Source organism: Chiloscyllium plagiosum, chromosome 19 (assembly GCF_004010195.1).
Source record: "Chiloscyllium plagiosum isolate BGI_BamShark_2017 chromosome 19, ASM401019v2, whole genome shotgun sequence".
Lineage (NCBI taxonomy): Eukaryota > Metazoa > Chordata > Chondrichthyes > Orectolobiformes > Hemiscylliidae > Chiloscyllium > Chiloscyllium plagiosum.
In genome coordinates this window covers 9911864-9937168 of record NC_057728.1, presented here as the reverse complement: position 1 = coordinate 9937168, position 25305 = coordinate 9911864, and the positions used below count along the sequence as shown (strand labels likewise).

The 25305-nt window shown below is 39.0% G+C and overlaps 1 protein-coding gene across 10 annotated transcripts in view; it reads left to right on the top strand.

Annotated features, from left to right (window-relative positions):
* yaf2 (YY1 associated factor 2) overlaps window positions 1-25305 on the top strand; it is a 183137-nt gene that overhangs the window by 1975 nt on the left and 155857 nt on the right. For 5 of the 10 annotated variants that reach the window (XM_043709055.1, XM_043709053.1, XM_043709054.1 and 2 more), the window contains exon 3: window positions 15259-15300. The exons of 4 other annotated variants lie outside the window; for them this stretch is intronic. In XM_043709055.1, the coding sequence (XP_043564990.1) occupies window positions 15259-15300 (42 nt within the window). Of the gene's footprint in view, window positions 1-15258; window positions 15301-25305 lie in introns of those variants that run through there. One more of the 10 variants, XM_043709065.1, reaches the window with a different exon arrangement.

The following is a 25305-nucleotide window of genomic DNA, read 5'->3' as shown; positions in this document are numbered from 1 at the left end:
TTATGACTTCACTTTGATTATTGCTTTTTTTTTTGCAGAAGTAGCCCATAATTTAATCTCAAGAATTTGAACACTTTTTTGCGGTGATCACTTGATCATCAGTTGCCAGATGTAAAGGATGTGTTTGTCTTGTTCACAATTATGACATGCCTGTCCATCATATAGCACCTCTTCACCTAGTTGAGGCAAATAATTGGAGACAATTTGATTGCAGTGGTGCTATTTGACTTAGGTTGCATCCTACACCCTCACCATTTTCTCTCCATGTATCTTAAAACAAACACTAAGAACATTGAAGAAACTCCAGTTTCACAGCATCTGTGGAGAGAGAGAAATGGTTAATGTCTCAAGTCTGGTATGACTCTTCAGAAATTATCTTGAAAGAGCTGATTCATTGTTGGTTCGTATTTTTTTTGTCTTCTGGCACCTTTCCCCAGTGACACTTATTCACATATGAGCCTTAATGCTGCGTTTCAGCAGTCTTTTTGCCTACTTCATAGTAAGTCCAATTTTGTCTGCATACACATCAACACAGACAAACTACGGCAAACTTTCCTGATACTGAACAAGAGTCTTGGCTGATAGCTTCCCAAACAATTCCCAATTCAGCAAAAGCAATTGCAGCATTTCGACTAACCCTGTGTAGACCTTCCTGGTCTCTGCATCTCAACTATTCATTAATCAACTTGGAGTTGACAGGGAAATTGGAAGCTATGTTCTTGACATGTCCAGAATAAAAGTATAATCTTTCCACATAAAGAAGTTTCAAGGGTTACCATTCCAAAATTAGAGCTAGATCATTTGTGAATGCAGTTGACAAGTATTTTTTTTCATATAAAGGGTAGTGGAAAACCTGAGCTCAAAAGGCATTAATTGATGGACCGAATGAAATTTAAGACCATGTGATTTAAAAATTTGTTCAGTAAGATAGAATGAGGATGATGTTGAATCTGAAAACGGCAAGTTAATTAGAAAAACAGACAACAGCAAGCCAGAGAATGAAGTAACTCTGAAGAATTAGACTGCATTTATTTATTTCAATGCAAGGGGTCTTACAGATAAGACCGATGAACTCAGGGCATGTTTGGGAACATGGGATTGGGATGTCATAGCTATGACAGAAATTTGACTGAGGGTTGGACAGAACTGACAGTTCAATGTTCCGGATTTCAAACACTATGGGAAAGATAGAAAGAGAGGCAAAAGAGGAAAGGGAGTGGCATTTTTGATTAAGGAAAGCATTACTGGTGTAATGAGAGAAGATATTTCTCAAAAAATCATTGAAATTAAAAATAAAAAAAAAACAAATGGACACCTCAATGAATTGTACTATACACCCCCAATAGTCAGGGAAATTGAGGAGCAAATATGTAGAGAGTTCTCAGATAGATATATGTAAGAATTATAAGGTTGTAACAGTAGGTGATTTTAATTTTCCAAACATTGACTGGGACTACTATAGTGTTAAACGTGTGGATGGTGAGGAACTTGTTAAATATGATCAAGAAAAATTTCTTTATCAATATGTACACGTTCCTATTAGAGATGGGGAGGCGATTGCCTAGTGGCGTTATCTCTGATCTGTTAATCCAGAAAGCCAGGCCATGTTCTGGGGACCCAGGTTCGAATCCTGCCACAACAAATATTGGAATTTGAATGTAACAAAAATCTGCAATTAGGAGTTGAATGATGACCATGAATCCACTGTCACTTGTTGGAAAAACCCATCTGGTTCACTAATGTCCTTCAGGTAAGGAAACTGCCATCATTACCTCGTCTGGCCTACATGTGACTCCAGAACCATAGTAATGTGGTTGACACACAACTGCCATCTGGGCAGTTAGGGATGAGAGTAAATGTTGGCCTAGACAGCGAGGCCCTCATTCCATGAATGAATAACCAAAAGACTTACCGTTCTCTTAGGCAATAAGACCAATCAAGTGACTGAAGTGATAGCAGGGGAGCATTTTGGGTTTGGTGATCATAATTCTATCTATTTTAAAATAGTTATATAAAAGGATAAGCCTTCTATAAACATTTGTTTTAATTGGAGTAAGGCCTGTGACCAGTGGAGTGCCACAAGGATCGGTGCTGGGTCCACTATTTTTCATCTTTTATATAAATGATTTGGATGTGAGCACAAAAGGTACAGTTCGTAAGTTTGCTGATGACACCAAAATTGGAGATGTAGTGGACAGCGAAGACAGTTGTCTCAGATTACAACGCGATCTTGATCAGATGAGCCAATGGGCTGAGAAATGGCAGATGGAGTTTAATTTAGATAAATAGGAGGTGCTGCATTTTGGGAAAGCAAATCTTAGCTGGACTTACACACTTAATGGTAAGGTCCTCGGGAGTGTTGCTGAACAAAGAGACCTTGGAGTGCAGGTTCATAGCTCCTTGAAAGTGGAGTTGCAGGTAGATAGGATAATGAAGAAGGCATTTGGTATGCTTTCCTTTATGGGTCAGAGTATTGAGTACAGGAGTTGGGAGGTCATGTTGCAGCTGTACAGGACATTGATTAGGTCACAGTTGGAATATTGTGTGCAGATCTGGTCGTCTTCCTATCAGAAGGATTTTGTGAAACTTGACAGAGTTAAGAAAAGATTTATAAGGATGTTGCCAGGTTGGAGGGTTTGAGCTATAGGGAGAGGTTGAATAGGCTAGGGCTGTTTTCCCTGGAACATTGGAGACTGAGGGGTGACCTTATAGAGGTTTATAAAATCATGAGGGGCATGAATAGAATAAATAGGCAAGGCCTTTCCCTGGCGTCAGGGAGTCCAGAACTAGAGGGCATTAGGATGAGAGGGGAAAGATATAAAAGAGATCTAAGGGGCAACTTTTTCATGCAGAGGCTGATACGTGTTTGGAATGAGCTGCCAGAGGAAATGATGGAGGCTAGTACAATTGCAGCATTATAAGTCATCTGGATGGGTATATGAATAGGAAGGGTTTGGAGGGATATGGGCCAGGTGCTGGCAGAGGCTGATACGTGTTTGGAATGAGCTGCCAGAGGAAATGATGGAGGCTAGTACAATTGCAGCATTATAAGTCATCTAGGTATATGAATAGGAAGGGTTTGGAGGGATATGGGCCAGGTGCTGGCAGACGGGACTAGATTGGGTTGGTATATCTAGTCGGCATGGACGAGTTGGACTGAAGGGTCTGTTTCCGTGCTGTACATCTCTATGGCTCTGACTGTAAAGCAATGGAATGAGACAAGAACTTTCAAAGTTGATTGGAGTAGACGGTTTGCGATAATTAATAAGTGGGAGGCTTTAAGAGTGTGATAACAAGAATTCAGAATCATTATGTTCCTGTTAGACTGAAAGGTAAGGCTGGTAAGATTAGAGCACAATGTATGGAATCAAGATATTGAGGTTCTAGTCAAGAATAAAGAATTGTAAATTAGATAAAGAAAACTCTGTTCAAATGAATCTCTTGGACATAATAAAGAGTGTAGAAACATTCTTTAAGAGATGGATATTAGGAAGGGAAAGAAGGGGATATGAGAGAGTCGAGATTGGCATAAAATGTTAAGGATAATCAGAGATTCTGCATGTACATTAAGAGCAAGAGAGCAACTAGAGAGAAAGTAAGGGCCCCTTAAAGATTAATAAGGTCATCATTGTGTTGAATTCTGGAGATAGGAGAGATTTAGATTAATATTTTGCATCAATTCTTAGTGTGGAGAAAGAAATGAAGGCGAGAACTCAAGGAAATAAATACTGATATTTTGAAAACAGTTCACATGACCTAAGAGGAATTGGTGGTGGTCTTAAAAAATCTGAAGGTGGGTACTTTTTCCAGGACATGATCTAGTGTATGCTAAGATGTAGTGGGAAGTTAGGGAGGCAATTGCAGGCTACTTGCAGAAATATTTGTGTTATCTGTAACTACAGGTGAGGTGCTGGAGAGTCACTAATCTTGTGCCTTTGTTTAAGAAGGGATGTAAGGAGAAGATTAGGAACTATAGATCTGTGAGTCTGACTTCAGTGGTGGGTAAGTTTTTTTTTGGAAGTGATTCTGCAAGACAAGATTTTTATGCATTTGGGGAGGCAAGGAATGATGAGGGTTAGCCAGCATGGTTTTGTGCAAGGGAAATCATGCCTCTCGAACTTGATTGAGTTTTTTGAGGAAGTAATCAAGAAGATTGAGTGCAGAGCGGTAGACATTGTTTACTTGGACTTTAGCAAAGCCTCTGCTGAGGTTCTGCATGGTTGACTAATTAGTAAGGTTAGATCACATAGGATTCAGGGTGAGCTTACCAATTGCATGCAAAACTGACCGAAAGGCAGGAGACAGTTTGGTGATGGAGGATTGTGTTTTTCAGACTGGAGATCTGTGACCAACGGGTCCATGGGGATTGGTGCTGGATCCACTTTTGTTTATCATTTATATAAATGATTTGTATGAGAATATAGGAGGCATAGTTAATAAGTTTGCAGATCATACCAGTGTGAGTGGTATGGTGGATGTTGAGGAAGATTAGCTAAGATTACAAAAGAGATCTTGATTAATTGGGTCAATGGGCTGTGAAGAGTTGCAGATGGAGTTTATTTTGGATAAATACAAAGTACTGAATTTTTGGGAAAACAAACAAGTATAGGACTTGTATAATTAAAAGTAGGGCCTTGGGCAATGTTATCAAATGGAGAGATCTAGGGGTTCACGTATACAATTCTTTGAAGTTTGCCTTATATATGGCTAGGTAGTTAAGAAGGTGTTTAGGATGCACAGGTAAGATGTGATCTAAGTGAATGGCAGAACAGAGGGAAAGATTGAATGTCTGCCAATCTACCAACGTATCTGTATTTAGGCTGAAAGTCTACCTTGTGATTTTTGCTTTATTTTGGTAACTTGTACTTGTGTAGCATACTTGATTTTTCTTGACAGCTCGTTTTGAGGATGTCTTCATGGCAGAGTCAATGTTGAATTGAGGGTTTATCACTGAGATGCATGAAATACATTTTGATGTAAAACTTGATGTTGAGAAGAATTAGATTTTACTCTTCAGATGAGATGTTTGTTTGAATTAACACAGGAATAATGCCCTTTCTACTCCATTACTGATTTAAGGGACTTTTCAGTAATTTTATGTCTTGGAAATGGTGTTAAGCCAGTGCTATCAAGTTGGTCACCAACAAGAGACGTTGACTGTTCGTCCTTTTGTATTAAAGTTAAAAGTATTCCCCACTCTCAGAAAAATAAATTGTGACAGTCTCATTCAGTCCTGAGCATAGAAAATGGAACCTGACACCTTTCGATGCTTTCAGATAGAAGTCAAAACTGAGGGAAATCAAACTCCGAGACCTAAGACTCTATCTCCTCCTCTGCAACTGGATTCTCGACTTGCTGACCTGCAGATTGAAATCTGTAAGGATAGACAACAACACATACTCCACAATAATCCTCAACACCGGTGTCCCACAAATGTGTGTAATTACCCCATTTCTCTAATCCTCATATATCATGAAACAATAGAATCCTTACAATGCGGAAGGAGGCCATTCAACCCATCGAGTCCACACCACCCCTCTGAAGAGCATCCCACATAGACTCATCCTCCAACCATATCTCGTAACCTTTCATTTATCATGGCTAACCCACCTAGCTTACACATCCTTGAATACTATGGACAATTTTAGCATGGCCAATCCATGCTACACATCTTTGAACTATGGGAAGAAACCACAGCACCTGGAAGGAACTCCCACAGACACAGGGAGAGCGTGCAAGCCCCACGCAGACAGTTGATCGAGGCCGGAATCAAACCCAGGTCCCTAGTACTGTGCGATAATAATGCTAACCACTGAGCCACCATGCCATCGCTGTGTAGCCAAATTCAGCTCTAACTCCGTTTACAAATTTGCGAGTGATACCGTAGTAGGTTGGATCTGAAACAGCGACAAGACAGAGTACAAAAAAAAAGGTAGAGTGTATAGTGGCATGGTATGAAGACAACAATCTCTCCCTCAATTCAGCAAACCGAAGGAGCTGGTCATTGACTTTAGGAGGTGGAGTGAAAGACACACCCCTGTCTGTATCAAAGGTGCTGAGGTGGAGGTGATTGAGAGCTTCAAGTTCCTTGGAGTAAATATCACCAACAATCTGTTTTGGTCCATCAATGTCAATGCTGCAGTCAAGAAAGCACACCAACGCCTCTACTTCCTCAGAATGGTCAGGAAATTTGGCATGTTCAGAATGACTCTATCAATTTTAATAGATGCACCACGGAAAGCATCTTATCTGATGTATCACAGCTTGGTCTGGTAATGGCTCTGCCTAAGACCGCAAGAAATTAGAGTTGTGAACACAGCACAGTCGATCACGAAAACCGGTCTTCCTTCCAATGATTCTGTCTCTACTTCTGCTGTTCTCAGGAAAGCAGCTAACATAATCAAAGACCCCTCTCGCCCCTCTTGGAGTTGCTGATCCTGGCACTGGGTGCCAAAGTGAAAGTCTTCTACTCTAATTCTGACATCTCTGAACTTAGAGTGCAAAATAAGTAAATGATTGACTGTTGTCAGGAATTTGAATTGAGATTTAGTAGAGGACAAGTTATGACCTACAGGTTTTTCTTTATAATTTCCTCATCTAGCTCATTGTGATTCTGTTAGATTTTGCATGATGACGAGCTCTGAATTAAACTGTGGTAAATTTAATAATGTGTTCGGGATTAAATATGGTTTATTATGGTTGAGGCCAGTGTGTAAGTACATGAGAGTTACTGATGATGTCTGGCTGAATTGTTGAAATTTTAATGATTTCTCATAAATGTGGCGTTAGGACTTGAATGAAATGTGATATAAATTAGGTGGTATTGCAGTCTAAGGACAAATATACGTTAGCATCAGCACTGAAGTTGGAGATAAAATATTGAGGTTGCATTGCTGTGATGCCTTTTTAAAGATTAATTTTCAACAACTATTGGAAAGGAAAAATGCTCATAATTGTAAAAATATCAATAAATCCTTGTATTTTTCACAGTTTTGCTCCTGCTTAACAATATGATTTATTGCCTTTTTATCCTCAAAATATTAGAGCGATTTTAATTTTAGCTTCTGAGCTGTTTATTGTGAAGATCTAAAGTCACCATGAGCAGATTTTAATATACCATACCTAGATATATTATAGGTTGTATAACTGCAGCATGTCACTGTTGATCTGTTAATGTGTATTTTCAGTTAGGTACATTTTTTTTCAATGAATATTTATAAAATATTACAGATTTAAGCTGACATTTGATTTTTACCCAATGACTCTTGTTTAAAAGTAGACTTGTCAAATACAGTTATTAATAACAATAACTTTTAGCCATAAAGTTGTTGCTACTGATGCAATATCAGAAGATTTGAAACTTCCAAGGCAGTGACTTGCTTTTATAATAATTGTCTACATTATATCTTCACTGTGTTGGCGCCCCATTTGAATCTGAAGGATGAAGTGGGTTGAAGGTGGCAAGGCCAGCAAAGGAATTGTTGAGAGTTTTTTTTATAAGCTTGAGTATACTTGTGTTACAACATGAATCAGTGTGCCAATGTAAAAGCTAACAGGAGAAAAATCCTAAGACTGCTGCTTTGTTTATGTGCTGTTTAATTTTGCACTTCAAGTTTTAAAACTTCTTGCTGAATAAGCTGACAATTTGATTAAGTCTGTTTTATATAGTAATTGCTTCATTCTTATTGAAAAGTCTGTTTTAATACTTAATTCTTATGACATTAAACACTTTATTTTTACTGTCTGCAGTAATTACAGCTTTGACCTTAGATTGCACATATAGATAACTACTAAACCAATTTGAGCAGATGTGGCCAGAGGCTGTCTTTGTAAATACTACTTGGTTCTCTTTTAAAAGCCTGTGGTAAAATTTTGTATGTTTTTTTGTTTTCCATTTAATACATTAATTGAAGATCAGAAGCAAATTTTACCAGTTTTAAGAATTCCTCTGGAATAAACTCCATATTGTGATACTTAATTGCAATATAAAATCCTACCTATAAAGAAAGGAATAATTAGTAAATGGGGAATTGATTATTTTAGCTTTATTGCTTCAAGTGATACTTATTGGTTATAGCCCTGCCATACAGAGGATAGACAGAGGACTGGTCAAGTGATGAATGTGGGATTCTGGTGCATTTAAACATGGGGTGTGTGTGTGTGTGTGGATGGATTGTGTGTGATTATGTGTATGTTTTCTCTCAGCTGCTCTCTTTCTCATGGAGGTCGATGTTAAAATCCAGCTGACGATGACGAGGTATAAGTGTCTTTTTTCTGGCAAAAACATCCAAAGTGAATAAAGATTATTTGAACCTGAACGTTTGTGGCAATGAGTTCATAGCACTATTGCAGTTCATTACAAATTAGCAGCTAAGATCAGTTAGAGAGACTTAAGTGATAGTTTATGTGGGGAATGAAAGCATTGTTTAAAACCAGGATGGTAAGATGAGAGAGTTAATTTGTATTTGTTGCTGAAGTTCATTATTTATATCCAAACAAGGAAAAAATGCATAATATACTTCTTTCTTCCAATGAACACATACAAGCTGGATCTATGAAACACATTTGAATATCTGAAATAAAGTTCTGTAGAAGGAAAATCTCTTCCATAAAATTGTTGAGCCTCCATTTCTGAACTGTTCAATCTTGTCCTTTTGTTTTCCAAGACAACAGACCTTTTTACTGCTCATAGGTCTAAATGCAGAAGTTGTTGACGAGATCATTTCTCTGTTAAAATTGCACTATATACATTGAAAATTTTAATCCTTATGTTAAAATGACTCCATTGTCTCTGTCTCCTCTCTATTTCTGTAGCATTTTCCAGTGTCACAACCCTCCAGAAACTTATTTCCCAGTTTTGGCCTCTTGTATATAACCTTTCATTGAATTAACTTCCCGAATGATTACTGTCCTTTTAAGTTTCTTAAAACCTACCCTTTTGACAAAGTTTTTGGTCTCCTGTCATAAAACCCTCTTAAGTTTCTTGGTGTCAAATTTTATTTGACCGTGACCTTGTGGAATGTTGAACGCAAGTTATTGTTGATACCTGAATTGCATGTTGTCTGAAACGGTTCTATGGGGTTTTGTGATGGGCCAAATGGCTTTCTTTTTATTCCTTTTGCCTTTTATATTTGCTTTGAACATTACGTATTATTGCCATATTTGGAAGAATTTTCCTTATCGTAATAGAGCAACTTTTTTATTTCAATTAGGTGTCATGTCAGGCCTCTGAGATCTGATTCTAATTTATACACATCACAGCTTTCTTACGAACAAGACATATATTTATGGATGGTCAAACTTAATGTAAAATTGAACCAAAATGCCATCTTTTTAAGCCACTTAAAATCAATATTTTCTTAACTGTTTCATAGTTCTTCAATTTGGATATGAATATCAATGCTGCTGTCTGGTCCAGATTGAGTTGGTACACAAAGTCCCAACACCCAGCCCATCTTTGTCTTTTCCACGAGGTTGATGATGCATGATGGAAACCCAATACTTTCTCCCCGCTCTAACATGGAATAAACAAAGGCTGTTGAATAACAGAGATAATAGATAATCTTACCTGGTTAAGGAGAGAATGTAGTGCCCAGGGAGAGGAGGAAAAAAGGCAGAATACTTCTAAAAAGTTGTCAGTAAATTCAACACTTCAGGTACAACTTGATGGCCCTCCTGGCAACATTTGCCAGTTTGTTATCTCTTTGTTTCCCTGCAATTTGTTCTGCTTCCCATCATTTTCCAATATTTCGAGGGGCCAAAACAACTAAAGGTTCTGCTAACAAAAATGGTGCAGAGGAAGAAAGAGATGTAGGTAAAGGCACTGGGATACGGTTCTTGTGATATCTGAATCAATTGACTATTACTCAAATGTGTCTTAATGCTAAATGCTGACAGTTGTATCTTTTATTGCAATAATGAGGAAATTATAGGCAAGTCTGTCCTTCTGTTAGTACAATTGTGTATTTTCTGATAACAATGAAGAGCAGGCATGTTAGCTGATCTTTTTTGTTCCTAAGTCTTAGCACTGAGGCTGTATTTCGTACATTGTCACTCCAGGTGAGAGCAGCCAACTCAGTATTAGCATGGATTGGATTTGTGACTTTGCTCATTATTGGGACTAGTTAAATTTGCTCAACGAGTAGAATGTTTTATTCTGTCAACCTGGACAATGTGTTTTTGAATTTTTAATTGTTTCTCAATCTTGTGTTCTTATGCATAGCTTTGTGTACTATCTTCCAAAGACCATTATCTTTGATTTTTTTTGTTCTCCATTTGAAGACTCAAGTGCATAATTACTGTGCTATTTAAGTTAGGCCATTTATTTATAATATCAAGATAACATACCCATGGTAGAGAGCTACAGGTTTGTTTTCCTGTAGAGTTTTATTTCCTCTTATTTTATTACCTCTTTTCTCACTGTTGAAGAACCCATTTCTACACGTTTCAGTTGCTCTTGGGTATGTAATTGAAAAGACCATAATTTGTGTGATCCTTGTCTGAACTTCAGCAAGCTATTCAATAAATGGATGGAAGATCACAGAGGAGTGTGATGCTTTTGTTAATTTATCTTTACAGTCAATTGCACATCTTGTGGAGATTGTTATCCAGGTTCCAGGAAATTGCCTGAGATCTTCTATTTCAACATGGACTGTGGATTGATAATTTTTAAAAAAAGATAAAGCTGCCTCAGTCCTCACAGATCATAGGACTGCACTCTCATTAGAGAAAGATGAAGGGTGGTTTAACCAGAGGGCCACCGTGCCTCACATGAGAGGAGAGGTTGAGAAAGAGAGTTCAGCCAATGGCGGAGTTGAACCTATGCAATTGGAATTGCAAACCAGACATCCAGCTAACTGACTCCAAAATTGACAATGGGCACTGCTTCCTTAGTTTGTGTAAGTTATGAGCTGGTTAAATGTGCTGAGCCATCAACAGTAATAATCACTTGTTCAGTAACTGTAATGTAGAAAAAAAATCTTATTGCATTTGACATGAAAATGAAACAGGCATTGAACATTATATTGGCATAATGGGAGATGACTAGGAGATGCTGGAGATCAGTGTCAAAATGTATGGTGCTGGAAAAGCACAGCCGGTCTGGCAGCATCCGAGGAGCAGGAGAATCCAAGTTTTGAGCATAAACTGTGGGCGGCGTGGTGGCACCGTGGTTAGCACTGTTGCCTTACAGCGCCAGAGACCTGGGTTCAATTCCCGCCTCAGGCAACTGTCTGTGTGGAGTTTGCACATTCTCCCAGTGTCTGTGTGGGTTTCCTCCAGGTGCTCCAGTTTCCACTCACAGTCCAAAAATGTGCAGGTTAGGTGAATTGGCCATGCTAAATTGCCCATAATGTTAGGTGAAGGGGTAAATGTAGGGGGATGGGTCTGGGTGGGTTGCTCTTCAGAGGGTCAGTGTGGACTTGTTGGGCCGAAGGGCCTGTTTCCACATTCTAAGTCATCTAATCTAATAAGCTCTTCATCAGGAACGGGAGATGACATCAAACGTGGTCAGCAATGGAGATTTTTGAGCAACATGTTCGAGATAAGGCTCCAGATGTACCATTCAGGATTGGAAATAGGGTTTTGGGTCAATTGTTAAAAAAATCCAGTGCTGTGGCAGCCTCATCCAGGCTAGGAACCTATGCAGCCAGAATCAAAGTGAATCAGCATTGAAACCTCTTCCCTTTATTGTGACCAATCCTACTATTTTTCAGGCTTTAAACTTCACAGGGTAACTTTTGCAGCCTCTGAGAAAAATGTGGAAATATTATTTTTATTGTACAAAACTTGAGTATGGCTAAAAAAAATGCATTTTGACTTGCAATCATCAGAATATTTTCCCAGAATACAAATTTTCAGAGAAAACCAGCATTTGTAATGTTTAATCCAAGCAAATTTACTCTGGTCAGGGCAATACTCTGAGAAATAAACCAGTGAATGACTTTCTTGGGTCACGTATTATTTCTGTCTGCAAAGACCAGGGCCTTGTGAACAGATCCAGCGAACAACACTTACCTATTTTGACGTGAAATAGATGGAGTGCTGGCACGTGTTCTTTCTGTGGAAAGGACAGGGCCAGGTGTTGTAATACATGTAGCTTTCAATACATGCAAATGTCTTGCTCTTTCGGGATTATCGAGCAAATATTGTCCAATTATAGAATTACATCTAACATTAGACACTTGGGGGTTTTACAAGCATGGACTAGTAGTCTATAATCTTAACTTCCTTGTTGCAAACAATCAAAGGAATACGATCTGCCAGGCTTCAGGACATGTAGCCTTCATATCTGACATCACACTGGCACTGAAATTCGTAAACCATCTTACTCACTTGTATGATAAACCAAATGTCTTTTTGGTTCAATGGTAGCATTCTGTTGATGGCAAAAAACGCTCAAGTTGCTACATAGTAGCAGCCAATGTCTCCTTTACACTCCCAAGGTTCTGCATGTATCAGTCCGAATGCAAATGCATTCACTTCCCTTTTCTTGGAATTTTTGCTTCACATGGACCTTGGAAGCCTGCCACCAATAAAAAAAGAACACAGCGTGAAACGGCTAGCTTCACTTGTTAATCAAAATTTTGAGGATACCTTATCCTAACCTCATGGAACGCATTAAGATGGTTACTCTTCGCCCTGAAAAAGGCCTCTGATTACCTAGATTATTTCAATTACCCTGGATGAGTGAAGTATTGTAATAGTTTAAGCAACAGATGAACTCTTTCACACTGCTACTATGCAAGTCCCAAAGACTGGAGAATCATATCAAACAGCATGTCGTAGGTACTGACCAAACACTACCAGACTGTGCCTGTAAAATTTACAACGCATTGTCTAATATTAGATGTAACTTAGCAATTGGGCAACATTTGCTGGATAATTCTGAATGTGTGAGGAGTTAAGCTGGCAAGCAATTTAGACTAGTCACTCAAACTTGCAGTGTGGCACACTCATGTGCCGGATGCTACATGTTTTTATGTACAAGACCCTGTTTGCAGAAAGAATACACACTGCACCTGTTTCACCTGAACAAAACAGCCATTGCTTGTTCATATCTTAGGGCATTGTCTTGGCTACTTGCCTGGATTATAGGCTTGATGTGATGTGCAAATGAGAAAAGGGTGATGTGACAAAAAAAATTATTTACACAAACAGTGATTACGGTATAGAAGGCACTACCTAGAATTGTGGTGGAGGCAGGTTCAATTGAGGTATACAAGAAGGCAGGGATGTTTTCTGGATCATGGTGTGTAGGAACCTGAGGGAAAAGCAGGAGACTAGCACTAGATATTAGAGCCAGTGCAGGCATGTTGGGCAAAATGGCTTCATTCTGCATCATTTTGTTTTTGAAAATTTGACAAAGCCTAGCTGTCAAACAACATTAATGGTGGATTCTTCATGGTAATGCCTCTAAGCAGTCAGTATTTTACACTCATTAAGAGAGAACTCTGTCTTTCCCCTAGAATTTGTTTTCTTGTGAAATGTCCTGATGAGTGCAAGCCAAAAGCTTCTCCAAAATCGGTCTCTTTTTTTTTTCCCCAGCAATGCCTAAGTGTGTAAGGAGAGTGAGTGGAAACGGCATCACATAGATGAAGGAGACGGTTAAGGACACAAGTTGGGGAGCAATCGGGACAGTAGGATGTGAAGGGATGCTAGGTGGGTGAGAGAGTAGATCACATGCCTCTATTGTGGATCACATTGGGGTCACTCCAGTATGGGGTCTTGACCATTGCATTGGGTATGAGGGAAGACCTTTAATAAAGTGGTTTTGGTCTGTGAGAAATAAGACCAAATAAGGGGTCCTGCAATCATGGTGTCCAGCATGAAGAAGGGAGTGTCAGGCTGCGGCTGGAGAGAAGAGTCTATGATAGACAAATGGTCAGGGTGGTGGGTTTATAATCATCTTAAGGCAGTTGCTGATATAAAATTCTGAAGACATAGCTGCCAAAGCCTTACAAGACAAAGTTACCAGCCAATGCTAAGTACACTGATATCTGTGATAGTGACAGGAGACATAATTTATTTCATTATTTTGGCAGGGAATATATGTTGGTAACAATGCCAGTCTGACCTTGTACCTAATAGATGGTTACTTGGCTGAAGTCGTGAAAAGTGATTGGTGTCTGTGGAACACACTCTGCAAGTATGAGTTGCTTTCTTTGAGAGAGGAAGAAACATTTGAGAATGCGTAATGATTAAGGTCAATGCCACATTTTGGAGGATAGAATGCAATTAACTGCAGCAGTATTGCAGTCGCATTTCATGCAATGTACCGCTTAGCTGTTGTATTGACTAAATATTTCCTCTGAATTAACTCAAGTACGTACACGTTAAGAAATGCCTTTAATAGCCATTATTTTGTCAATAATTTTTTTTAAAAAAGCAAAGCAAAAGATGCTGGCAATAAAAAAAAACAGAAAATGGGAAATTCTTGGCAGGTCAGGCTGCATCAGTGGAGAGAAATTTAGGATAATTATTTCTGATCTGTGGCCCTTCACCTGATTCTGATGAAGGATCATAGATCTGAAACTCTTACTGATTTATCTCCACTCGAGCTGCCTGACCTGCTGAAAATTTCCTAAATTATCTGTTTTTATTTTACTTTGTGTACAGTATTGAAGCTGACCTCTCAGATATGAAAGCTCAGATTCTATCATCTTTCAATAAGGAAAAAATTACTGTCATTATCAGTGGCTGACAGAATTTACTGAATTATGTGGCCATTTTAACATAAATTTGCAAGTTACCTTGGAATTATTTTAATTTGATGGCAGTTTTGGCCGTTTGGAATTATTAGTCCTGGATTTGAATCTGCAGTCTGTCTACCGTTTCAATGGTGAAAAATAATTTGTATTCCAAGTATACAAGTGGTAGTTTAATATATATTGCAGAAACTTGGAATCAAAAATGTGCACTAAATGTTCCTCGCCTTCTGTGCTCGGAGAGGACATGTCTAGAACAGGGCAGTAGATGCATCAATGTAGTTTGGTATATTTTTCATTCTGACTTTGACAAAATGCATTTTGCTTGGTACCTATGATGGTTAACTGGTGATACCACTATGCTTCCTGCAACATTTAACTGGTGTACTGGGTACAATTTCTTCAGCTATCAATTCCAATTCCCACTGCTCTTGTGGAGAGCTTCATTTTTCTGTTTGTATTTTTCCTGGTGCATGCTTTTTTCTCCTATCCTTTTGTGCTTTGACATACTGCATATATGTATTTCTTTTCTATTCTTATTTCTTTGCTGCAGACCGTGCTATGGCAGGACAGCAAAACAATCAGGATGTCATAGGTAAGTCATAGTAATGATTCTCTTTGATCCAACTTATCCCACATATCTTGGATCCTTTCTTGCCATTAACTGGCTTTATTCACATTAGTTGGTTCGTTGGACATATTTTGATTCTAAAAATGGCAGTTTTTCACTTTCAAACAAGATCAATCAGATTCTTATTTAAAGTAACGTAACGTTTGATAATTTTATGTGAAGGCCTGCACAGGGGCCATAAAAATGATTTAAACCATAGTTGGAGAAGTCCAGAAATATTGCACAATGTGTCCAATTGACCCACAATTGCTCATGTCCTATTATACATCCCAGTTATTTAATACGAGACTTTGTTTGGAATGCCTACATTGTGAATCAGGATTATCAACTTATCACCTTAACTGACTTGGCATAAATTCTACAGGCTTAGTTGCATTTACTTAACCAGTAAGAAACATAAATAGTGCCAGCTCAATGCAGTTCATTACAGCAACAGTAATATTGTATGGCACATATTTAAACCATTTTCACTTAAAAATGTTTAAGATTTTTAAAATCTTGAACTGAACAGACATTCAAGCAGTTTTTCAACAATTACTGCGAACATTAGTAAATTTAATTAGAAGTATTATTAATTAGGCCATATGTATTCCATGATTTGGAACAGGGAAATATCAATGACCACTACATCTTTAAGTAGATAAAAATCTATTTTTGTTGGCTTTAGAACTTTCTAAAAATTTAAAATCAGCTTCAATATCTTTCTGTTTAATTCTGTTTCTCAATTCATCTTTTTCACCTTGTTACATCCAGTATTTCTGTGAATATGGGCAGTCAGCGTGGGAGATGAATGGGGAGAAACTGTTGCTTCATGTAAGAGTTAAACTTAACTCCAAACCCATATCAGAAGTTTGGACCTCTACCATTTTGCTTAAGTTTTTTTAATGCTACTGGGCTTTGGAAAATTTATTGATGGCAAGGTAATAGATCTAGACTGTAAGACATTATTTTCAGCAAAAGAGCTTTTAACCTTTCTAAATTGACCATCAAGGTCTGTCTTGGAGATAGTGTGATCATGCAAGAAAAACTAGTACTTAATTTACAGGTTCTGCTGTGCAGTGTTCATGTTTTTGGACTTGTAATGCAGAGGTGGACTAATAATTCATCAAATGTGAGTTTTTAGATTACACCATGGCAGTCTGAAGATTTGAGTTTAATTTTAAATATCTGGAAGCAAAAAGCTGTGATAGTCACCATCACTTAGGCTATCGTACTTATAATCAACAACCATTTAATCAGGCAAATTACACTGATTATTTTCCATTGCCATATGATTGAATGACAAAGGTACTGTTTATCATCCGAGGAACATTTATCTTGGCCTTTTTTATCAGTCAATATTCATTTAAAAAAGTGCTGCTAAGTTTAGAGAATGTGATGCTTCAAGCGGTTTCTATCAGTTTTTCAGACATCATTATGACACGGTTTTCTCAGTGTTCAAATTCTACATGCAGCTGCTAAGACAGTCTGTTGCTAAATTAAGATTGCCTATGTTCTTTAAAAATGGGTTGACAATTTAACTTTTCCATTTTGCCATCCATCAAGAACAGTAGACAAATTGTGTTACTTCCAACTTACTTGCTATTAAGAATAGAAGGCAGTACTAGTAAAAGTGAGCATGAAGCTATGGGATTGTTGTATAAAGCCAGTTGGATTTTTTAATGAATGGAATATGTTGTCTTATGTTTTCTGGCTGACAGTTTAGCCCCCACGTCAGTTTGGTTGACAGCTAACTGTCCTCTGATGTGGCCGAGCAAGTCATTTAGTATTGGGTGTGAGCCATAAATGTCAATCCAAGAATGAATTATTTTTAAATCCTGAGATTATTTATCAGAAAGTTAAATTATCAGTTCTTTTTTTTTTTAACCCAGTTCTAGTATTGAAGTATTAGAGAAACTACAGACGGTTATAATTTACGAAGGATAAAGAATTTTGAAAATAAGACAGACTTGTTAGGAAGAAAAATCAGTCAATATTTCCTGTGCAGCCTTATACTCTGGGTATGTATTTGCATTCTGGGTGGTAATTTTTATAGCTGTATGCATGAAACATTGAACAGTATTTTCTCTCTATAGATGGTATTGGGCCATTTATTTATTTACAACATTTTAGATGATATGAAAGATGTTTAAAAATTAGTTTCCTCCCCATCTCTGGCATTCTACTCTACTAGAATTTCTCTTTTTTTTTGAATTGCTTGCTCCTGTGTTAATATAATTTGAAACAAAATTTCAACCATTGTGTTTGGACACTTAACCACACTACCTTTACATTCCACACCATTTCACTATTTTCTTTAGATTAGTTACAGTGTGAAACAGGCCCTTCGGCCCAACAAGTCCACACCGACTCGCCAAAGCGCAACGCACCCAGACCCATTCCCCTACATCTAACACTACGGGCAATTTAACATGGTCAATTCACCGAACCTGCACATTTTTAGACTGTGGGAGGAAACCAGAGCACCCGGAGGAAACCCACGCAGACACTGGGAGAATGTGCAAACTTCACACAGTCAGTCACCTGAGGCGGGAATTGAACCCCGATCTCTGGCGCTGTGAGGCAGCAGTGCCAACCAGTACTAACTATTTAATTACTATAGTGCTGCAATGTGATTCCCCCCCCCCCCCCCACCCCCACTTAATTGTAGTGAAATGTTATTTGTAATATTTTAAGGTGTTGTTTGAGACTTGTGCAGAGAGGCAGATAAGCAAACAGCTGTACACAAATCACCCATGCAGTGAAGTAATGTTTGTCAAATCCATTCGGGTTACATTGCTTCAATGTTTGTTAATCAGTTTGTCAATTCGTATCAGTAAATTTGTAACTCCTATAGTGAAAAAGAGAAAAGCTTACACAGAACGCACATCAAAAGCGCAAATTATTTTGCCAGCATTTAATGAAAATTAATAAAGAAGTAGGAAGAAAGTCAAAAATGTTCTCATGAATTAAGTAACAGCAGAAGTGCAAAACTAGTTTGCTTTGATTCTATTTAAATGTGACAGTGGGAATGGAAGAAGAGGTAGAGCACTTACATTAGATAGGTTTGAGACCCAAGGGTCTGCATCTTCGCATGCAGAGAGACGTTGAGAGATGAACCTGAGGTTCTAGCAACAATCTTTCAGATAATTTGGGAGTGGAAGTTGGGCTTTGGACTAATGGTTACAAATTCTCTGTTCAAAAAGGAAGGGGTAAATATTGATCAACCAGTTTAACATGACAATGGGTAATCTTTTAGAGGCCTTAACATTGGATAAAATTAATAAATTAAGAATACATTGTTTGAGGATAGAATGTACAAATCTCTAAAAGGTATGTTGTCTCTAATAAGTTGAATTTGTTGAGGAAATTATGGAGTGCATGACTAAAATAGTGAATGGTATTGTGTCAATTTTCTAAAGCGCATGATCAAGTGCTGTACCAGCAGCTTGTTGATGGTGTCTGCTATTTAAAGTGATCAAAAGCTAATTAACGGATAGAAATAGAGCTCTCATTACATCTATTAACAATACTTGCTTTTCTGCCAATTTAGCTAAGTTTCAATAAAAGTGGCTAAGAGAAAATAGAGAGGTTTGGAGATGGGGCAGCTGGATACCAGATGAGTTTCATGCTGTGAAAATGTGTGAGAAGCATTTTGGTTGGAGGAAAATTGACTGACGTGACTTCAGTACAGAATAGAGGAGCAGACATTTTTTTTTGTTTATAACAATCCTGCAAAATGGGAGGTGAAGTCCGAGAAGCTGCAAAATAAATATATAACACAAGTTTTATAAACCAGGGCATGATTTTAAATATCTGAAAATATAATGTTAATCCTGTGCATATTGTTGGTTAGGCCATGTTATGGACCAGACCCCTCAAAACATATTAAAGTGATGGCTGAGGCCCTAACTTTTTTTCTTACTTTAAAGGCAAGTGCTCTGGATTGAGTTTTGGATGCAATTCGATTTGGTCAAACAATCAGGCTTGAAGAAAACCATGCTTTAGTCATATTTTTATTTTGTCGGTATTTTAGCTATAGTATAAAATAATTGGTTTAACTCTTACTCTATGGCAATACAGTCATTTCTGATATAGTGCGATAGTTGCATTCTTGAGCGACCCCCTGCTATACAAGAATCGCACACTTAGTGTTGGTGATGCAATCACTCTATAGCCAATGCATGCTTTAAAAGTTTGTGCTTTGGAAACAGTGTCCCCTATTTGTCAATTGTATTACAGCTAATTCACATTGACAAAATGCACACTATAGAAGAGTGACCTGTACTTAAAAAAAAAATGAAATACTAATTTTACTATTCCAGAATTGTAGCCTCCCTTAAGCACATCCTTGGCAAAGGCAAACTCAGTAACATTGTCTTGCATTCAATTCCAGCAGCAGGAAGAGAACCCAAGCTTTTAGCTGAAGCAAAGAGAGAGTGAGAGACAGATGTCATACCTTTCACAACTCCAACAGCTACAGAAAGCTAAAACTAAAATCCTGGTTATGTGGGAGCTTGACCCCACCCACTCAGGCTGCTGCTTTTGTTCCAACGTTTTTTTAAGAAAAACCCAAGGCGCCTCAAGCTGTTGACAGGGGAACCTCAATTATCCAAACGAGATGGACAGGCACTATTTCGTTTGGATAATCGATTATTCGTTTAATTGATTAAATGCCTTTCCTCCAGGGCTTGGAGTTTTTCAAGTCTGCTCCCTGTTCTGGAGACTGCTGCAACACACAGCGTGGGAGACCTCGTCCCCAACTCTGCCCACCACCCATCCAACCCCGCCCCTCACCCCCAGCACAAAGCACACGAACCCTGCCCCCCAACTCCCAAAACCTTGTCCAACACCGTCCACCACCCCCAAACCCTGCCCCTGCTGCCCAACCCCATCCAACACCGCTTCCCTCTCTGGGGCGAGTGGACAACAAGATTGCTGCTGCTGCTGCTGCCTTTGTGGTGTAAATTTCCAAATTGCACGCGCGCAAGCACACAGCCACAGCCACACACAACTTTTTACTGCAACATTTTGACAGGCTCCACATTTGTCCTGTACAGGACAATGTAGGAGAGATTATCTGGGGAACAGTTTTTGGAGGGGATGGGGGGAAGAGAGAGGGAGGGCTGGAGGTCAGTCATTTAGAGACAGTGCCTGTTTAATCATTGTAAACAAAAGATGCAATCATTGTTGGAAACACATCTTTGATGTAATGTGTCCATCGGGACCTCGAGATCTCCTTCGGATAATTGGTATTTGGATAATCGAGGTTCCTCTGTACTGTATTGACTGGGAGCAGAACACTCCATCTCAACCTCACTTCACAAAAAAAAGACAAAATACACCTCTTAAAGGTGTATTGACACAGGACATGGTTAACATATTGTGTGGTATTGAATCAGAAAGGATGTGCAGTTCAGGGTGGTGGTCAGGTGATAGGCAAAATAAAATAAAACTTGGAGAAGGAAAAGTCATGAACTGTGGGAACGGGGTGGGAAATCCAAACTGTGTGGATAGCTTTCAGAAACTGACGCAAGCTCACAATCGGTGTTATTTTCAATAGTTCCTTTGACAAATTTATCAAACCTGTACAATGATTCTAATTCATTTTATTGTTGACTTACCCAATTATTGTGAAACTTGAAGTGTTACAGAATCATGCAATATGATTACACAGAAACAATCCACATTGTCTGTTAAGCATGCCTGCAACACCAGGCCCTGTAATGAGCTACCTAGTCCATCTCACTATCTGAATGCTGCTCATATCCCTTTTTAAACAGCCATCTAATTTATTTTTCAAAGTAGTTATGGTTTCTGCTTCAGTGCCTTATGGCAGTTAATTCTAAATCCTTAACTCTTTTGTTTTTAACCTCCCTTTTAATTATTTCTGTAATTACTCTGCCCCAGCTTGACAATCAGTGGAATTAATCTTATTACAAATTATCCTCTCATAATCTTGCATAATTTCAAAGATCCATATCTGGCCACCTCTGAGGTTTGCTGGAGTAAGTCTTACCTCTGACAGCCCAAGACTCCATTCATAATCATTAGTGTTGGATTTTGCTTTTGTTGAATTTTCAGAACAGTCAGGAGACTTAATCAAAATGGGAGATGTTCTCACTAGTGAGCATAATCTCTCCTCCACAAGCACTCCCATGTCAAATAAAGCATTGGTTATTACTGTGGATAAAGACGCCTTTGTTGACATGTATGAAGGATTGAAAGGTACACATAGACCCACGAATTGTAATTGCAATACCTAGTTAAGTACATGCCCAGTTCCTTGCAGAAAACAAGCAAAACTGAAAAGTCATATGGATGTGGGAATTTGGCAATAAAAATTAAAAATGCTGGAATATTCAGCATACCTGACAGCACCTGGATAGAGAAACAGATTTAACATTTCAGGTTGATGACCATTCATCAGAATCAAATCTGAAACATTTCCATTAATTTTAAAAATTGATTCTAAAATCGGCTGTAGCAAATGACTGGGTGAGATTCTGAAGGGAAGATATAGAAAGATAGCCAGGAATTTAAAAAAGATGCCCTCAAAGTTGGTAATATCTGGATTATTCCGAGTGCTATGAGGTAAAGAGGGAACGAAGAGGAGGATAGAGCAAATGAATGCGTGGCCGAGGAGCTGATACGGGGGAAGGATTAACGTTTATGGATCATAGGAATCTCTTCTTCTGGGGTAGAAATCACCTGTACAAGAAGGACGGAAACACCTGAATTGGAAGGGGACTAATATGCTGGCAGGGAAATTTACTAGAGCTGCTCGAGAGGATTTAAACTAATAAGGTCGGAGAATGGCACCCAGGGAAACAGTGAGCAAAGAGATCAACCTGAGACTGGTACAGTTGGGAAACGTAGTGAGTCAAACAGTCAGGACAGGCAGGAACAAAATAGAGAACAAGGTAGGACTGATAAAATAAACTGCATTTAGTTCAATGCAAGGGGCCTAACAGGGAAGGCAGATGAGCTCAGGGCATGGTTAGGAACATTGGATTGGGGTATCATAGCAATTACAGAAACATGGCTCAGGGATGGACAGGACTGGCAGCTTAATGTTCCAGGATACAAATGCTAAAGGAAGGATAGAAAGGGGGGGGTGGGGCTAGAGAAGAAGGGGAGTGGCATTTTCTATAAGGGATAGCATTACAGCTGTACTGAGGGAGGATATTCCTGGAAATACATCCAGGGAAGTTATTCGGGTGGAACTGAGAAATAAGAAAGGGAAGATCGCCTTATTGGGATTGTATTATACACCCCCTAATAGTCTGCGGGAAATTGAGAAACAAATTTGTAAGGAGATTTCAGTTGCCTATAAAAAGAATAGGGTGGTTATGGCATGGGATTTCAACTTTTCAAACATAGGCTGGGACTGCCATAATGTTAAGGGTTTAGATGGAGAAGAATTTAAGTGTGTACAAGAAAATTTCTGATTCAGTACGTGAATGTACCTACTAGAAAAGGTGCAAAACTTGACCTACTCTTGGGAAATAAGATAAGATGGGTGACTGAAGTGTCAGTGGGGGAGCACTTTGGGGCCAACAACCATAATTCTATTAGTTTTAAAATTGTGATGGAAAAGGACAGACCGGATCTAAAAGTAAAATTCTAAATTAGAGGAAGGCTAATTTTGACAGTATTCAGCATGAATTTTCAAAAGCTGACTGGGGGCAAATGTTTGGAGGCAAAGGGATGTCTGGAAAATGGGAAGCCTTCAGAGTCCAGAGACAGTATCTTCCTGTTCGGGTGAAAGTAAAGGCTGGTAGGTATAAAGAATGCTGAATGACTAGAGAAATTGAGTTAAGAAAAAAAAGGAAGCATATGTCAGGTATACAGAGGAAAGATCGAATGAATCCTTAGAGTATAAAGGCAGTAGGACTATACTTGAGGAAATCAGGAGAGCCAGGTCGGAGGAGTGGCGGGCGTGGGGTGGTGGTGTGTGAACGTGAGATAGATTTGGCAAATAAGATTAAGGAGAATCCAAAGGGATTTTATAAATCCATTAAGGACAAAAGGGTAACTAGGGAGAGAATAGGGCCCCTCAAAGATCGGCAAGGCAGCCTATGTGTGGAGCCGCAGGATATTGGGAAAGGTACTGAACAAGTATTTTGCATCAGTGTTTACTGTGGAGAAGGATATGGAAGATATAGGCTGTAGGGAAATAGATGGTGACATCTTGCAAAATGTCCATATTACAGAGGAGGAAGTGCTGGATGTCTTGAAACGCATAAAGGTGGATAAATTCCCAGGACCTGATCAGGGTACCCTAGAACTCTGTGGGAAGCTAGAGAAGTGCTTGCTGAGATATTTGTATCATTGATAGTCACAGGTGAGGTGCCGGAAGACTGGAGGTTGGCTAACGTGGTGCCGCTATTTAAGAAATACCATAAGGAACAGCCTGGGAACTATAGACCGGTGAGCCTGACATTGGTAGTGGGCAAGTTGCTGGAGGGAATCCTGAGGGACAGGATTTGCATGTATATGGAAAGGCAAGGACTGATCAGGGATAGTCAGCATGGCTTTGAGCATGGAAAAGTAACAAAGAGGATTGAGGGCAGAGCAGTAGATGTGATCTATGTGGATTTCGACAAGGTTCCCCATGGGAGACTGGTTAGCAAGGTTCGATCTCATGGAATGCAGGGACAACTAGCCATTTGGATAGAGAACTGACTCAAAAGGTAGAATACAGAGGGGGTGGTGGTGGAGAGTTGCTTTTCAGACTGGAGGCCTGTGACCAGTGGTGTGCCACAAGGATCAGTGCTGGGTCCACTGCATTTTGTTGTCTTGTATAAATAATTTGGATGTGAACATACAAGGTCCAGTTATTAAGTTTGGAGATTACACCAAAATAAGTGGTGTAGTGGCCAGTGAAGAAGATTAGCTTAGAGTACAATGGGATCTTGGTCAGATGGGCCAATGGACTGAGGAGTGGCAGGTGGAGTTTAATATAGGTAAGTGCAAGGTGATGTATTTTGGAAAAGCAAATCTTAGCAGGACTTATACATTTAACGGTAAGGTCCTGCTGGAGAGTGTTGCTGAACAAAGAGACCTTGGAGTGCAGGTTTGTATTTTCTTGAAAGTAGAGTTGCAGATAGATAGGATAGTGAAGAAGGAGGCACAGAGTACAGGAATTGGGAGGTCATGTTGCAGCTGTACAGGACATTGGTTAGGCCACTTTTGGAATATGGCTTTCAATTCTGGTCTTCCTATCGGAAGGATGTTGTGAAACTTGAAAGGGTTCAGAAAAGGTTTACAAGAATGATGCCAGGTTTGGAGGGTTTAAGATATAGGGACCGGATGAATAGGTTAGGGTTGTTTTCCCTGAAGCATTGGAAGTTGAGGGGTGACCTTATAGAGATTTATAAAATCATGAGGAGCATGGATCGGGTAAATAGACAAAGTCTTTTCCCTGGGGTGGAGAAGTCTAGAACTAGAGGGCATAGATTTAGGGTGAGAGGGGAACGATATAAAAGAGACCTAAGGGGTAACTTTTTCACGCAAAAGGTGGTGCGGGTATGGAATGAGCTGCGAGAGGGAGTGGTGGAGGCTGGTACAATTAGAGCATTTGAAAGACATCTGGATGGGTATATGAATAGGAAGGGTTTAGAGGGATATGGGCCAGGTGCTGGCAAATGGGACTAGATTAGATTAGATATCTGCTCAGCATGGACGAGTTGGACCGAAGGGTTTGTTTCCGTGCTGTACATCTCTATGACTGTGCCTGAATTCAATTATCCCATTGTTATCAAAAACATTTGATAAAGCTACAGGAAGTACATTCTTTTGTAAATGTCATTTTCGTATTAGTGACATTTCACTCACTTTGCTTGACAACATTTGAGTGAGTATCCCTGCATCTGGAAAATTAGAGGTGAAACAGGAATAGCCAATTTTATGATGCATCATTACCAGAGCATCTACGGCACAAGATTTTTTTTCAATTGCAGCAGGGATTTGCTAATAGTAATTACA